The sequence below is a fragment of the Ailuropoda melanoleuca genome, chromosome 2 (genome assembly GCF_002007445.2).
Source record: "Ailuropoda melanoleuca isolate Jingjing chromosome 2, ASM200744v2, whole genome shotgun sequence".
In the NCBI taxonomy this organism is placed as follows: Eukaryota; Metazoa; Chordata; class Mammalia; order Carnivora; family Ursidae; genus Ailuropoda; species Ailuropoda melanoleuca.
Window position 1 is genome coordinate 39,828,221 of NC_048219.1, and position 15,801 is coordinate 39,844,021.

The following is a 15,801-nucleotide window of genomic DNA, read 5'->3' on the forward strand; positions in this document are numbered from 1 at the left end:
ACCTTTTAAAAATCAGAGCCAAAACTGGGGCGCCTGGGTGGCTCAGTCAGTTGAGCATCTGACCCTTGATTTCTTTTTTTTTTTTTTTAAGATTTTATTTATTTATTCGACAGAGATAGAGACAGCCAGCGAGAGAGGGAACACAAGCAGGGGGAGTGGGAGAGAAAGAAGCAGGCTCATAGCGGAGGAGCCTGATGTGGGGCTCGATCCCATAACGCCGGGATCACGCCCTGAGCCGAAGGCAGACACCCAACCGCTGTGCCACCCAGGCGCCCCGACCCTAGATTTCTGCTCAGGTCATGATCTCAGGGTCATGAGATCCAGCCCTGCAACGGCTCCTCACTGGGAGTGAAACCTGCTTGAGATTCTGTCTCTCTCTCTGCTCCCCCCCCCAATTAAATTAAATTCAGAGACAAAACTGAGAAATAAAACATCAGCTTCAAGTATAAATCCTGTGGCATGAAGGACGGGTGCTACAGACACTTTGCCAGTTCCTTTACATATATTATTTCTAACCTTCCCATTTTAAAGTTGGAAAAACAGTCTCTGAGAGGCTCAATGACTTGCCAAGTTTCTCAGACTAGTATTTTATTTCCAGACTGAACTGGATGCTCACCTGATCTGATGGCATGTTCGTATGATGTTGAGTTTGCTGTTAGAGCCCTCTTTATGCTGTTAGATCCCCCCGGGCAGGCCAGCTATGACCAGAACCCCCTCTACGCCGTGGATGACCTCTACCTCCAACTCTGAAACTACTTTTATAAGCCTTCCATGGACCGACAAACTAAACGTCTTGAGGTGCACCGTTGTACAGAGCACTCATCCATCTATTTTAAATTGTAGTAGCTAATAATAAGAAAATGCGATACACATGCAATTTTTTAATAGAATAAAATTAGATAAGACCACTGTTTTCATCCTTTATAGTTTAAAAATATATTCTAGCCTCCACCATGTGGCAGATTCTTCTTGGTTTGCAAGTGCATAGTCTAGTGTGGGGATTATCAAAATGCCAAAAGAGAGAACACGTATTTTTTCAGGGAATAAAATGATACGTCTATGTAGCCCGTGGGTTTCCTTTATTTATTAGATGGTTCCTGGGGTTGATCTTATAAATTTCCAGCCCTGGGAAACTGTTAATCCAGAAGTAGTGATTTCCACAGCAGGCTTTGAAGCACCACGTTGTCTTTTATCTCAAAGGGTATGTGAACATAGTTAGTAGAAATCAATATAATTAATATTAAACACAATACATGTCACATGCTGTATTTAAAGGGGTAGAGTAGTAATCTCAAAAACAAGCTATGGTAGATTTCTGTGGCTGCAAAAATATTGAGAATTCTAATAAGGTAATACTTAGTGCAGAATTTTAAACAACCCAGGAGGTGTTATAGAATAAAATTGGAAATCAGTTTTAAAGAGAATCATGACCAAAGCTTATGGGGTTATGAAAAGAAAGCACATGTTTGGGGGGTGATTTTTCTGTTCTGTGTCAGTGGCTTTCAAGTCAGATATGAAGGTCTTGAGGCAAAGGTCTTGTTTTCTGCTAGTTAGTAGAGGGTGCTAGACTGGGTGGTCTATGGGTCTGATGCATGGTAAGATTTCTAATTTTAAAAATATAATAAGTTGTAGAACTTCTGGCCGTGAAATGGTTCAACAGAAGCCTTAGTCATCTGCTTTGGAATCACATTAACACCCCATGGCCCTAGAACTGGCTTTAGAAGCTTAAGATTAAATATTAGCCGTTATGCACAGAAAAAAATTATAGATCGCTTAAATGCAAAAACAATAGGGTAACTAAATAGTGTGCCTCGATTCCTTGCTTTTTCTCAGTTGCTGCAATGATTTATGTCATCTGCTGAAGAAAGGCCTTTGCTATCTTTGTCAGGCCAGCACCCCAGATTTGCCAACATACCTCTTTTTTTTTTGGTCCATTTCTATTAACAGCCAGATTAAAAGAGAAGGCTCAAATACGTAAAATGAAATTGTGAAGCTCTGGTAACAGATGCAGTGTTGCCGTGTTTCTCACCAGAAGGGAAGACCTCTGTGAAAAAGTACAAGTTTGAACATTTTCAATTATCTAAAAATATATAATACTTCTAAACCTGACACGATATGAGTATAGGATTTTGAAATCCAGTCTCTTTAGGGAGTATTTGGGACGTGAAATATCTAGAACACATTTATACTAAAAAAAAATTGTTGTTTGTCTAAAATTTAAATATGTCTTTGGGTATAAATATACTGCCTTTTGTCTATTTAATTGTGTCACTGCAGCAACTTTCGGAATTAAGGGAATGTTAAGTCATGAGAAGTGTCTCTAAACATTCTTAAGGGAATTTGTTTGGGTGTAGGAGAGGTCAATTTTTTAGTGTCCCAATAATGTGTGCCATATCTCCTCTTGAAAAGTTTCAGAAATTCCAAGAAAAATGGACCGCAGATCGGTAGGAAGAAACAGCTAATAATTTTGAGGGCTGTTGGAGACCTACTATAAAGTTGTAGAGTGTTGTGTTTCAGTTCTTTTGAGGTTGTTTTGTTTTGCTTTGTTTTTCAATTCTGTGTATGAAAGCAGTAATGGTCTGGCCCTCTTTTGACTTTTAAAATGTCACCGGAGCAGATACTTGTCCTTTAAGCAGCAAAGGGAGTTTATTCAATTTTAGCTTCATCATAAATACCAATGTTTTGTTGCAGAATATGCCAGAGATGTTTGTGCTTGTTTTTCATTCTCTATTTGTTGTGGATTACTACATCACTGGGCAGTTAAGAAGATAATCATTCAATTCTGATGTGTTTAGGTGCATTTTGTTCTGATGTGGCACATGGACAGTTAGAATGACCGAACTTTATTCCCTGGTGTATCAACGGTATGCTCCCGATAGGCACAAAGCAGACCTTCTTTTCTGGGATGGCGCACCATGGAACTATGGTTTCTAGTGGAGTAGATGTTAATGGATAACGAGTTCTTCTATCCTGAATCCTGTTACCAACTCACTCAGTTCAATTTCATCTTCCTCTCAAATAAGAGAAAAAGGTCATTAATGCAACTGTGACATCAGACAGATGATAGATAAGGAGAGATCAAAAGGCGACAAGAGATGGGACGCTCACTGTCACATGATCTGAAATGTTAAGAGTTGTGGAAATCGTGAGTTTGATAAAGGGTTCTAGAGAAAGTACAGTATATCCGTGTTTTTTTTTTGTTTACATCAGGTTTTGCAAAGGTGCTTAGCAATTAGAGGTCTTCACGTCTGCGGGTCTTCTTTCCCTGTGAAAATAAGGGTATGAAAGAAGCAATGTTTTGGAATCAGAAAAGAACCTTCAAAATTAGGCATTTTATTTTTTTTTTTTATTTTTTTTTTTTTTAAAGATTTTATTTATTTATTTGACAGAGATAGAGACAGCCAGCGAGAGAGGGAACACAAGCAGGGGGAGTGGGAGAGGAAGAAGCAGGCTCATAGTGGAGGAGCCTGATGTGGGGCTCGATCCCATAACGCCGGGATCACGCCCTGAGCCGAAGGCAGACGCTTAACCGCTGTGCCACCCAGGCGCCCCCAAAATTAGGCATTTTATAGCTAAAGAAACTGTGCCCATCACTAAAAACAACCTGAGCCCCCCAAAGTCAGTTTATCTTACCCAATATCACACACGGAGTTCATGCCAAAACTGAGACAGAGACGAGCCTTCCTGACGTAAACGTTGCCCTGAGCTGTGCACCTTCCCTGAGCCCTTGTAACTCCCTCTACCGCCACTAGCATTCCGAGGAAGAATTTTCAGTCCCTTTGCTTTCCTGATGCCCAGGAATTCTGATTAAGTTGTGACTAACAAAGTGTAAAGTATGAGTCAAAATGCAGTCCCTAATAAAGTCATTGTGACTTTAATGACGGGCAGTTGTTTCATACTGCGAAAACAGGAAGGTCCCACACAATAAGGCGCCTGTCTCACAGATGGGCTCCTGCGTAGATGGCCACCCACAAGGGTAACTGCTGGAGCTCTCTTCCTCTCTTTGGCTCCTTTTTTTTTTTTTCCTTTCTTTCTTTTTTTTTTTTTTTCTCCACACGGTTTTCACCTACTGACTTCAGCATGAGGTTATCAATGAGAAGAAGGTGTCTGTTTATCTAGCTTTGATCAACTAAAGATACACTGGTCACTCAAGATCCACTCCTCGGTGACATGCAGGTCACCCCCTCCCAAGCCCAGATGAGTCTTAAAAGTAGCTCTTCATCGTGCTTGATACTAGCCCCTCATAATGATTACTCTTTTATTTTATTGTTTTATTCTTAGAAACATAAAACCCCCAAGTTTTAGAACTGGGATGAGTCTCTGAGATCCTTCTACTCTGCCTCCTGTGCAGTTAGTGTAGCTAAGACCTTTTTACCAAGAGAGCTCCTAAGTGCCTTGTGAATCTTGGCACAAAGCTCAAACCAGTCCTCTCATGAGAAAGCTAGAAAAATGGTGAAGTGTTCCGTCCTGTCACCAAAAAAAAAAAAAAAAAACTGGCTCCGAAGAAAATAATCTCTGTATGTAGCACTGAAGGTAAAGAAAAATCGAAGCCATAAAACAACATGTTCATATCAAGTGTAATTGAATTTCAGATTTGCTACTATATATTTTAAATAACTTCCCACTATTAAAGGTAGCCTATCCAAAGACATTCACGTGTGATTTTATAGAAAGATGTGTTCGAGGCAAGCAAGATTAAAGCATTTATAGAGAATGATATCTTTTCCATTTCCAAAAAGATGCTGCAATTTCTAACAGTGTTCGCAAATCTAGTGGCAGGCATAAGCTTAAGGAAGCAGTGGAGGAATTTGTGTTACTAAGGGTCCATTCACAAACTGTGCTCGTCTGTACTCAAAAGGGGCTTTGGCCATTTCCTCTGGGGACATTATTTCTAGGTAGGCTCTAACAGGATTTTCTTGTGAAGGCAGATTCTTAACAGAAAAATAGGATCTGTGTACGTTAGGTAGTAAAGACAACATTTATCTTTGAAATAGTGTGCTTCTGTTTGTGGATTTCTCTACTGCATTTGACAAAATAAATAATGTCTGTTCCCTTTCAACCTTGTAACTGCTTGGGATACGGTGTCACGGTTTCACTTAGGAGCTATTTTACTTTCCTATTTAGACTGAACACCCAACCTGATAAGTAGACAGGGAGATTGCAAGAGTCTTAGAATATCAAACTCTGGAGGCATTAATAAATGCTTCGTTTCCATTGTTGGTGACTTATTCTTACAGCTGAAGCGTTTCCAATTTGGGTTGTTTTTCTCAGTAGTATTGAGAGAGTTTTGTTTTCTGGGAAATATCAGTTGCTGGTGTATTGTGTACAGTCTATAGGAGACAGCCGCGGAACTTGTCATAGAATCATGACAGGTTCAGACTGAAAGGTTGAGAGCTGGAAACCATGCATCATTTTCATGTTATGTATGAGAGGTGAAGTGACTTCACAGGGCTGTTGGTGAGAGCTGACAGTGACAGTCAGGATTTGTCAACTACATTGTGGCTAACTCTGGCTCAACAGAAGCAGCTCTCATATAGGGGTCTGACCCTGAAAACCCAACTAAACCAAATTTTCCAGCTGTCCCCTTTGCCTTAACCTCAAACACAGCTCCTATCCGTTCCATCCCTTGGTGTGTTGCATCACACAGGCCAACACTAATCATACTGATTGTCCTCTACACTTACTAGAATGTGAACGATGCTCGGGTCTGCTGCCTTTCTTCGTTTACACTGAGCCCAACATAAGTGGGCCCTTCACAAATGCCTTTTGATGAGAGCAGTGATGGCCTTAGTCAGTGTGGCTGGGCCCTCCCTTATGGAGGAAGAAAACCAACGGTTGTTGCTAAGCAGCATTTTAGGATTGGGTCAGTTTCTGACCCTGAGTGACCTCCATATGCCTACCTCATCATGTTAAATGCTTTATGGTTACCTTAGGATGACCTGGCTTTTTGGTGGCATTGCCGTGCCCGTAGCGAAAGACCCATAGAGCAATTTTAAGCGTGAGAAGGAGGGAGGTGGTATTCATCTGTCACTACTTATATAGCTTTCTCCTCCTGTAATCAGTGCAGGAAAGGTGAGGAATTTGTCTCCTTCTCAGCGCTGTAGCTGAGAGCCACTTCCCCTGCTCCCACGTTGGGACTGAATGACGGTGTTCCCCAACAGGATTTTTGTGGCCATGGGAAGTCATAGAAAGAAAGGAAAGAGAAAAGTCTTTCCCTTCCTAGCCTTTTATTATTGAATTTCTACCTGCTCCTATATTCTAAGCAGAAGAGCCAATATGACTAGTAAACAACTGGCCCCCTCTTTCCAGACTAATAACTGTTGCGGTCAACTAACATGCCCTAATGTATCTGACTATTCCTACTAGGATGAAAACTGATTAAAAGAGTGGGTTTTGGTTTTGTTTTGCTCTTTGTTTTTGTTTTACTTCTCTATCTTTAAGGCTTTGCCTGGCATATTTTAGATGTCCAAAAAATATTTATCGAATACATGATAAAATAGTTGTATTTGAACTAGTACACACCTGATTGATTCCAAAATCTTCCTGAATACTTTACTGACCAAAGGAACCAAAATGAGGATGGAGCGTTTGAATGTTACATTTGGCTAAGTCTTATGCAGAGACATAATTAAAGAAATCATCTGTCTCTGCTTTTTTTTCAAGATATTTTTGCAGTGCTCCAAGTACAGTTTCCCTCTTTGCCCAAAATTAGCTTATCAGTCGGAGCATACAAACCTGTCTTTTCCAGCTTCTAAGTCTTTAGCGAAAGTACCTGACTTTTGAGAAGTAAAAATGAGAGGCCACTATGACCAAGCAGGTTTGTCTTCAAAAATAAAGAATTTGGAACTTACGCGATTGACTTGGAGTTCAAAACTGCATAGAGGTTCAATCAGTACAACACACTAGCTGAGACAATCGATCCTGACATCCCTGGTTACTGTTACTCACATATTGTATCATGGGAAAACACACAGACGCAAGCAGGGTTCCCCCAGAACCTCTCTGAGGACAATGCATGGTGCAGTGAGCCAGCAGGCAACAATGCTAAGTTGCGTTGCTTGCAGCTAGAAAGTCCAGGTCTCCTGGGCACAGGCAGTGGCCTGCCGGGGGCTCGGATGCTTGAAGGGGAGCCATTGTTGGTGCAGGATGCTCATTTGAAAGGAGAAAGCCTCACAGGAAAGAGAGCCAATTGCATGTGGGGGCTGTTGCCATGGTGCTTTGCTCTGGCTTTAACATGCTGTACTTGAACTTCTGGGAGTCCAAGGGTGGGGTAACAAAGAGGAGAGGAGGGAGAAGGAGGGGAGTGGGATGGGCCTGGGAAGCTCACTGCCTTAGGACTCTCCTCTCTGCCTTTCCTCTTGCCTGTGCTGAGGCTGACAAGGAAGGGGGGCGGGGGTGTGGAGTCTAGAGGAAGGGAATGACTTTCTCAACATGCCCTAGATTGCTAAAATGAAATAAAATTTAGTTTAACTCCTAAATATTTCTAACATGAATTAGAAGATGTTTAACACTAAAATACCAAAACATTGTAGTCCTTCAGAACCCAGATATGCAGCAAATGATAGCTTACATTTCCTAACACATTGTAGATCCTAGATTGAACATGTTAAATTCATTTGTCGAATGCGATCTAATATGCATATTAATGAGCTGATGGAGTGGAGAAAACTGCATTCTGCAAATGAAGTACTGTTTTAAAAGAAGTAAGTTAATTCTGTTCCCACTTGTTTCATTGTGAAGGAAGTCTGAACGTACTGTCACACACCATCAGTGTGCAAAAAATCCTCCCAAAAGCTAGCTTTACAAAAAAAATCTTTGTATTCTGAAAGCCTAGTCTGATGACAGGCACAGTTCTAACCTGTTCTCAATTTTCTAAAAAATGTTGAGAAAGTAAATGACTCAAATGCACCAACACTCTGAAACCAGTAGGACGGTCTGTGCAGTGGAGAGAGGGTTAAGAACACCTAGTTGAAATGGGGGAGGGTACTGACTTCAGATTTACTTAAATATTCATGGGGCTTCCTCCATTTTAATCTTCTCCTTTTTAAAAGATGGCTGTGTTTCCCAGTCTGGCAACCCCTCAGGAAAGAAGAATCGCTCCTTCCTTGCAGAGTTGAGCTGAGCAGGACTAATCTAGAGTGGAAGCCCCTTCGGCCACCAGGACTATTCATAATTCATAAGTGCTGCAAGCCAGGCAGCTGAGTACATTTAGACAGGCTCTTGTTTCTTCGTGCAATTCCTGATTGCATTGCTCTCTCTGCCAGGAAAGAAGCAGGGAGCATAGGCTTCTTGTAAGAATGGAGTGCGAAGATGGGCTTTGTTTGGATTAGGAAATGCCCTAAATTTTGGAGACTTTGTCTTTTCTAAGTTTTGATTATTTTACCACTGAATCTGCTCCTGCTCGGCTTTCCCGGTCCTTTTCGGGGGTGCTCTCTCAGAACAGTGAATTCTTTCAAAGGGATTTGTGGATTGTGGCAAGGAGAGCATTCCAAAATGCCTGAGGCAAACTATTTGTTATCTGTATCTTGGGGTTACATCAAGGTGGGTTAATTTGATTCTGTTATGTGTCTTTGATAGAATGTGAAACATGTACCTCTGTATGCTTTCGGTGAAGTAGAAAACATCTGTAATGATGTAATTTGTGTTATCCCTTAGCCCACGGAGGCTGCTTACCGTGTAATAAGGGCATGCTATTTTACATCGTTTTTAAGTAGACTGTGCTGTATTTTAATCCTATTCTTTTTTTCGAGTTAATTTCCAATAAATATGTTTTAAGAGTTGTTACATTTTCAAGTGGAATGATCTTGACCTCTATTAAAATTCCTTTTCCTATGTTTGCATCTTCAGAAGAAATCAAATGTTAATTCTAAGAAATCTTAGGAAAACCTCTTTTTTCCCTAAGGTGACGATGGAATGATTTCGCGTTAAGGGGGTGTTTTGTAGAAGCAGTAGCATTTATTTAATGGTATCTGCTCCTCCGATCTCCTGGTTCTTAGTAAAGTTGAAAACATCTTAAATGATCGTTTGCTAGTTTTTAGGTGATTAATACATTTTTCTTCTTTATATACAGTTCAAAAGAATGCTGAACCGGGAGCTGACACACCTCTCAGAGATGAGCCGATCAGGGAACCAGGTTTCTGAATATATTTCAAATACTTTCTTAGGTAAGATATTAACTGGGAAACCTGGCCCATAATTGAGATTTTTCAGTATTAATCTCTGCAACCCATCAGCAACTTCCCTATGTGAGTTTGGAATGGGGTCAAGTCATAGAAAAAGCCATTTCAAGTAAGAACTAAGGAGACAACATTTAAGGTAAAAAAAAAAAATAAGGAAGGAAGACGTTAAAAAAAAGAGAGAGAGAAAAGAATGACATCAAAGACAGAAGGTTATTATAGGCTGATTATATTTCTATGTACCTCAGGTCACCCCTTATCCACCCACCCACTTCCATCTTGGCCAAGACCTCTGAAAGGGGTGGGGGTGGAGCCCGGCCAGTCATCCAAACTTGAGGGACCAGTCTGATGGCTCTTCTGACATAGTATTCTTTACATTCTTCCAATAACTGGACTTGGAGCAAAAGATTTCCTCTTAGGTGGTTTGTAAAAGATATGGTTGGAAAATAACGGTGTGTTGATTTGACCCATGGGAATAAGCTTTGGAAGTAATTTGACTATTGCTTTGCTAAGTTATTTCTTAAAGATCAATGGGAAGAAAAGAATCTTCCTATCTCTGAAAGATTTGGCTTTCTGCAAGCTGTATCATTATCTTCCGGATCTGATGATTTTTATCTGTTGTGCTCTGTTGTCACATTGCTGGTATGTAACACCTGACACTGTCAGAAAAGGTTTGCATCACAGAGCCTCAGCTACTGTCAGGCATCCTGTTGGATTACTCGGGATTTCTGATCTCAGGTTTAAAGTCATTCTACTGTATTGTGAACCTATTTGGATTATATTTTTCTTTAGTAAGACCTGCAAAATATGCAAATCTGTACTTTAATCTAAAGGTAGCCTTTAGATTCTGATTCTGTTGACTTTCAAATACTGCTGAATTATGCCCCTTTCTAGAACTCCACTATGCAGGGAACCAACCTGTTCTTACAGCTGGACTTCACACCTCCCTTCTTTTTGGCATCGAGACACATTCATTAAATCTATGACCATTTGCTTTGGGGCCTTATGGAAACACACACCTCTCTCTTCTGGTTTTATTTTTAAAAATCAGTCCTATTTCTCGAATTCCAAAGCGGTTTCTGCTGTCAGCCGATCAGTCTTTGATCAGCCCAGTGCAGAGCGCGTGGCATTACCAGGCAGCAGGCGGGCAGGGGCACGATGAAGTGCCTTCCCTGCTGTTTCCTCGGGGTGGGGGGGGTTTGCCTTCCACACCTGGTTTTCTGCAGCGCAGTTACAACACCTTTGTCAGGGAACAAAGGAGAAGAATTTTCATGTAGCCTAGCTCCGAGAGGCCGCTAGAATCTAATTGAACAGCAAGTGTTACACACGGATCCTTTTTTCTCCATCATACCCCCTTCATTCCTTTGAAGACACACATCTTCCACTGTCCCTGTCAGACGTACTCTGTTCTGTGCAACACCCAATTATTTTTCATAAACTGGGAGTCGTACATTTTCCAGGTTAATGACTGTGGGAGAGAAGAACAAAGTCGAGTATTGCAAGAACTCATTTTTGTTCTCACAAACATTGCGTTTTAAGATGCCGGGGCTTGTCTGTCGTCTCGGGAGAGACTCTCAAGGCTGGAGTAAAGCTGCAGGGGCCCTTTGTCGTCCAAGACAGCACGGAAGCAGCTCTGTGCACCTGTGGTAGCTTTCACCAGCGCCTTGCCAAGGACGGCAAGGGCAGTTTAGCACGCTGATCTCTTTTTTATCATCATAAGCTATTAAGTGAGAAAGCTGATAAGATAATAAAGTTGAGCTCTCAGGGTCAACACTGTGTATCTTAAGAGCAGGCAAATGTCAACGCTTTCTTGAATATTTCATTTGCAATTTGGCACATCTCTCGAGGAAAACCAATTTTTTGGCTTCTTCTTATTCCAAAAATTCAATTATCAAGAACAGGTTGTGGGGGAAGGTGTTAGAATCTCAATTCTTAGAGACTTAGCCTTAGGAGGGTGTGCGTGTGTGCGTGTGTGTGTGTGCGCACGCGTGCACGCACAAGGTGGTCCTGATCAAACAGACTAGACAGATTAAAATTTTAAATATTCTTGGGAAAATATAGGGAGAAAAAAAATCCCTTGTATCAACAAAAGATACATCAGTTGCCTCATCTGTACAATGGGAGCACTGGAACAGGCGACATTTCAGATCCCTTCCGACTCTAACATTCTATGACTCTGATATGGACTGAGTTGATCAGTTTTGCTAAGACATACCTGGCAGTCTGAATTCTCTATAATGGACTGTAGGGTTGCAATTGGATAGTCCTAAAAAGCAAACAAACCAAACAACCAACCTTGCTTCCAAACTGCAAATGTGGGACATGGAACTCTTAATCCTATCTTGTGGGGTGAATATTCCTGGAGGAATATTCCTGGAGAAGCATGAATGAAGCCTTCTTTATAAACTGTCAGATCCACAAGGGACCTTATTAGCCTTGTAGTCTAATTTCCTCATTTTATGGGAGAGAAAACAGGCCCTGAAAGGCGAAGTAACCTAATCAAGATTACTTGGCTGCCATATCCCTGAGCCAGAACTAAGGCTTTGCTCTCTTGACTCCCAGACCTAAATACCCTGTCACTTCTTTAACTAGGAAAGAAGGAATTGTTAGGAATTGAGACCATATAGACGAAAAATACATCAAAGGGCGTTTAAGTGATAGCTATATTCTTTTGGAGAAAAGTCTTTAGGAATCATGATTGTTGGACCTAAACATAAAATATGTTTTTAACCTTTCCCAGCAATATAAAAGAATCTTGTCAGAGCACGGCAGCCATCTCAGTGAGCAAAAAATGGGAAGACCTTCGAGCTTTAATTTAAAATTAAAGAGCATTTTTGCAATAAGAGCCATTGGATGTTAAAATGTGTCATCCGGGAAGGAGGGAATCCCTACTCCAAGGATCTGTGAAACTTGTGCTGTTTCCATCGAAGAGGATGGTGTCTAGCTGGATAAGTCGAAAGGCAGGCAAGAGTCCGTTTGCGAAAGCAGGCACTTACTGATGCTTTTTCATGAGAATGAGCTCCAGGCTGCTGGCCCGAGGAAGTAAGGCAGGATCTGCAGGAAGGGAGCATAGGCAAAGCAAGATATTTAGATATGATATTATAATTTAGTATGTATTTTTACAGGCAGAGAAAGCTCGTTCTTGTAAATCCCTGACTACGTCTCAAAAGCAAAAACATAGAATTTCAAAGATGCAAGGATAAGAACTTAGAAAATTTGCATGATCAAATGCCGTGCTCTAGTAAGAAAAGCACTTCAAATTATATGTCCTTAACAAGGGGGAATGAACCATGAGAGACTATGGACTCTGGGAAACAAACTGAGGGCTTCAGAGGGGAGGGGGGTGGGGGGATTGGGATAGGCCGGTGATGGGTATTAAGGAGGGCACATACTGCATGGTGCACTGGGTTATATGCAAATAATGAATCATGGAACATCGCATCAAAAACTGGGGATGTACTGTATGGTGACTAATATAACAAAATAAAAATTATTAAAAAAAATTATGCCCTTAACAGTGTTTTGACATGACCATATTTTACATTCGTTTTGTTTGTTTGTTTCTTTGTTTTATGCTGGCCCACTATTTCCCCACTGTATTCTAACCATTCTGTGAATATAAATCCACTAAGTGTTTATGGTGATTCTTTGAGTCTGTGTTTCAGGTTATTTCCACAATGCCCCGGCTAAGCTTTTAAGAGAGGAAATTCAGAATAGGGAAACCCATCAGCTCTTCCAGTGCCTGCCTGTATAGGGAAACACCCATTAATGTCAAATTGGCGCTGTCTGTGAATAATGGCTTTCTTCTTTACTGTGATGTTCCAGATGCAGTAGTGGTTCCACTCGATTACTGGCTGTTGCAAGAAATCTTTAGTTACCATGGGGGAAAGCTGCTAGGCCCACTAGAGGTTTCTCTATCTGCTGTGGCCTAGGGGAATTGGACAGTCTCTTAGATAACCAGACGTGAGGAATGGTGAGGAATGGGATCGGAAAAGACAGGGGCTACCGTGACCTTTCGTTTTAGCAAAAAGTTATAATTATTAGGAGTGAAGTGACAGAGAGAAAAGTAATGTCAGAAATAACATAATAGATAGTGTTTTTTGCCAGAGATTGTGAGACCAGAAAGAAATGTTTAACAGGAACTTCAAGGCCTGGGTTCTCTGCTATGAAGTCACTGTGTCTGGAACTGAGTAATTGCAAAATAAATATCTGTTGAATAAATTGCCCTTTGAGCTTGGACAAATTGCTGACTTCATCTGAAAAGTGAGAGTGTGGGATTATTATTGGTTCCCAAACCTGGCTCTGATCGTCAGCGTCATTTAGGAAGCTTTTTGAAACATACTGGTTCAGTAGGACCAGGTAGGGCTCACGAATCTGTGATTTTCTAAAGTTCCCTGGGTACTTCTGATGCTGATGCAGGTTGGAAACCCCTAAACAAATTGAAATGACCAGTAAAATTCCTCGCCAGGCAAAGGCCATGGACTGAAGAGGCTCAGCGCTTGCGGGACCCTAAAGAGAACACGGGGATGTTAGGGGGAGAGACTAGCCTTGCTCGAGGTGCTGACATGTCCAGGGCCCTGCTTCTGTGTCCCTGTGCTGGCTCGGCTTTCCTACGTTGTCCACAGGGCCCTGGGAGCAGGCAGAGGTCTCTGGGGGAAACATGTGACCTATGCCATCATCTTGCAAGAGTTGGAAGCAAATAGTTTAGGTCCCAGCATGCCATCTGGAAATATGTCATTTTCTAATGGAGAAGTCGTCTTTGTCCTGATTTTTACTGTAACAAGCAGAGATACACGTAGGAACTTCTGAGAGCTGCATTAACTCTTTCAGCCACAGGTGTCATTTAGTTCAGTGAAGTAGCTGTTAGAGCACTTTAATGAATGATTGCCTCCGGGCACTCACGGGCAAGAGTTAATGCATTAACTGTGGCCTGAAAGAGTTAATGCATTTTTTCAGAAGCACTCAGGATAAAGCCCCCTGTGAAGTGAAATGGGATATTTGGTTGCTGATACTTTTAATAGCATGATATAAAGGGAAGAACCTCTATGAGAAGGTAGATACTTTCGTCCCTAATCGTAGCTCTATTACCTTGTAGCAGAAATTTTTAAACGATTAAATGAGATCAGCATACATATTTAATAAGCATAAATAGTTTAATAAATTTAATGCCTGTGACAAACGAGAGGCATCGTTTATTATTAATTAGCAGAATGAATAAAAATAAAGCGTGAAGTAAAACTGATGTACTTTTCCTCTGAACTTCAAATGGTGGTAATAAGCCAAGGCTTAAAGTCATTATTTGTAGATTATAAACCATTTATTTCTCTAACTTACAGACTGCTCATCTAAACTGAAATGATAAGTTTTATCCAGTTAAAGTTGTTTGGATTTTTTAAATTAAAAAAATTAATACAAACATGATAAAAAGAGCAGAACATAAAGCCTGTTTTTATTAACCTGGGCCTGGCTACGTGAACCTTTTCTATTATACAGCCATATAAGTTATTTAATTAAAAAAATTTACATGTACATATTGATGCCCTACCTTGAAAATATAGAAGCGTAATTCTAAATTATGCTACAGATAGAAGGTGGAGGATTGAGTCCTACCTGTCCTGCTTGGACAACTTATTTCACTCCTTTGGGCCTCAGTTTATTTAGCAATAAATTGAAACAAAAAAATTTTCCTATTTCTCCCATCGGGCTCCCAGGGTTGTCCTGGAGATCAAGTGAGATAAGGTAGGACCGTCCTTTATAAGATGTAAAATCCATTACAGGACATTAGAAGTTGTTTTGGATGTTGCAGTGGGTTCTCATTGGCACGCAGGGGCTGAAAAATGTTTCCCCTTGTTGCAGACAAGCAGAATGATGTGGAGATTCCATCTCCAACCCAGAAAGACCGAGAGAAGAAGAAAAAGCAACAACTCATGACACAGATAAGTGGTGTGAAAAAACTGATGCATAGTTCAAGCTTGAACAATACGAGCATCTCACGCTTTGGCGTCAACACGGAAAACGAAGATCATCTGGCCAAGGTATGTCTGAGCTGGGGGCATGTGCATGCAGCTCTCTGCTCTACGGCAGGCAGCTGCCCAAAACTACCTATTAGAAAATAGCAGTGATCATTGTTGCTTTATGATTAAATTATAGAAGGCGGCTGGTGTGGCCTCTTTGTCCATTGCTGGGCACCGAATTTGAGACCCTTTTCCGACAACAAAGGACCAATTTTTTAAATTCAGAGTTGGATTTGTAAATGGAAGTTCCTCATGAATGAGAATCCTACCGAAGGCATACTGGGAAAATCCACAGGGTGGCCAGGAGACAGGACTGAATTGTCCCAGAGGACAGATCTGGGACTATATGCCAAGGACTATTTGGAAAATCTGTACTGATTGGCAGAGCTAAAGAAGAAATGAGAGAGGTCGACTGCACTGACTCAGAGTCCAAACCCCACCAATGGAGGAAGGCACAGAAAGAATTCACACGTCCCCTAGGGGGTCGTCTAAGGTGACCACTGAGGTCCTTGAAGCCTTGTGACAGTAGGAAATGAGCTCCTTGTGAGCAAACAGACATTCAGGGAGGCTTTCTGAGAGATGCCATTAGAGCAAGGGGCAGGCCTCTGGAG

General features: G+C 41.2%; 1 protein-coding gene across 6 annotated transcripts in view; it reads left to right on the forward strand.

The window, feature by feature from the left end:
* PDE4B (phosphodiesterase 4B) overlaps positions 1 to 15,801 on the forward strand; it is a 438,005-nt gene that overhangs the window by 410,323 nt on the left and 11,881 nt on the right. For all 6 annotated transcript variants that reach the window (XM_019804216.2, XM_019804217.2, XM_034653634.1 and 3 more), the window contains 2 exons: positions 9,071 to 9,164; positions 15,033 to 15,211. In XM_019804216.2, coding sequence (XP_019659775.1) covers positions 9,071 to 9,164; positions 15,033 to 15,211 — 273 coding nt within the window. The remainder of the gene's footprint in view (positions 1 to 9,070; positions 9,165 to 15,032; positions 15,212 to 15,801) is intronic.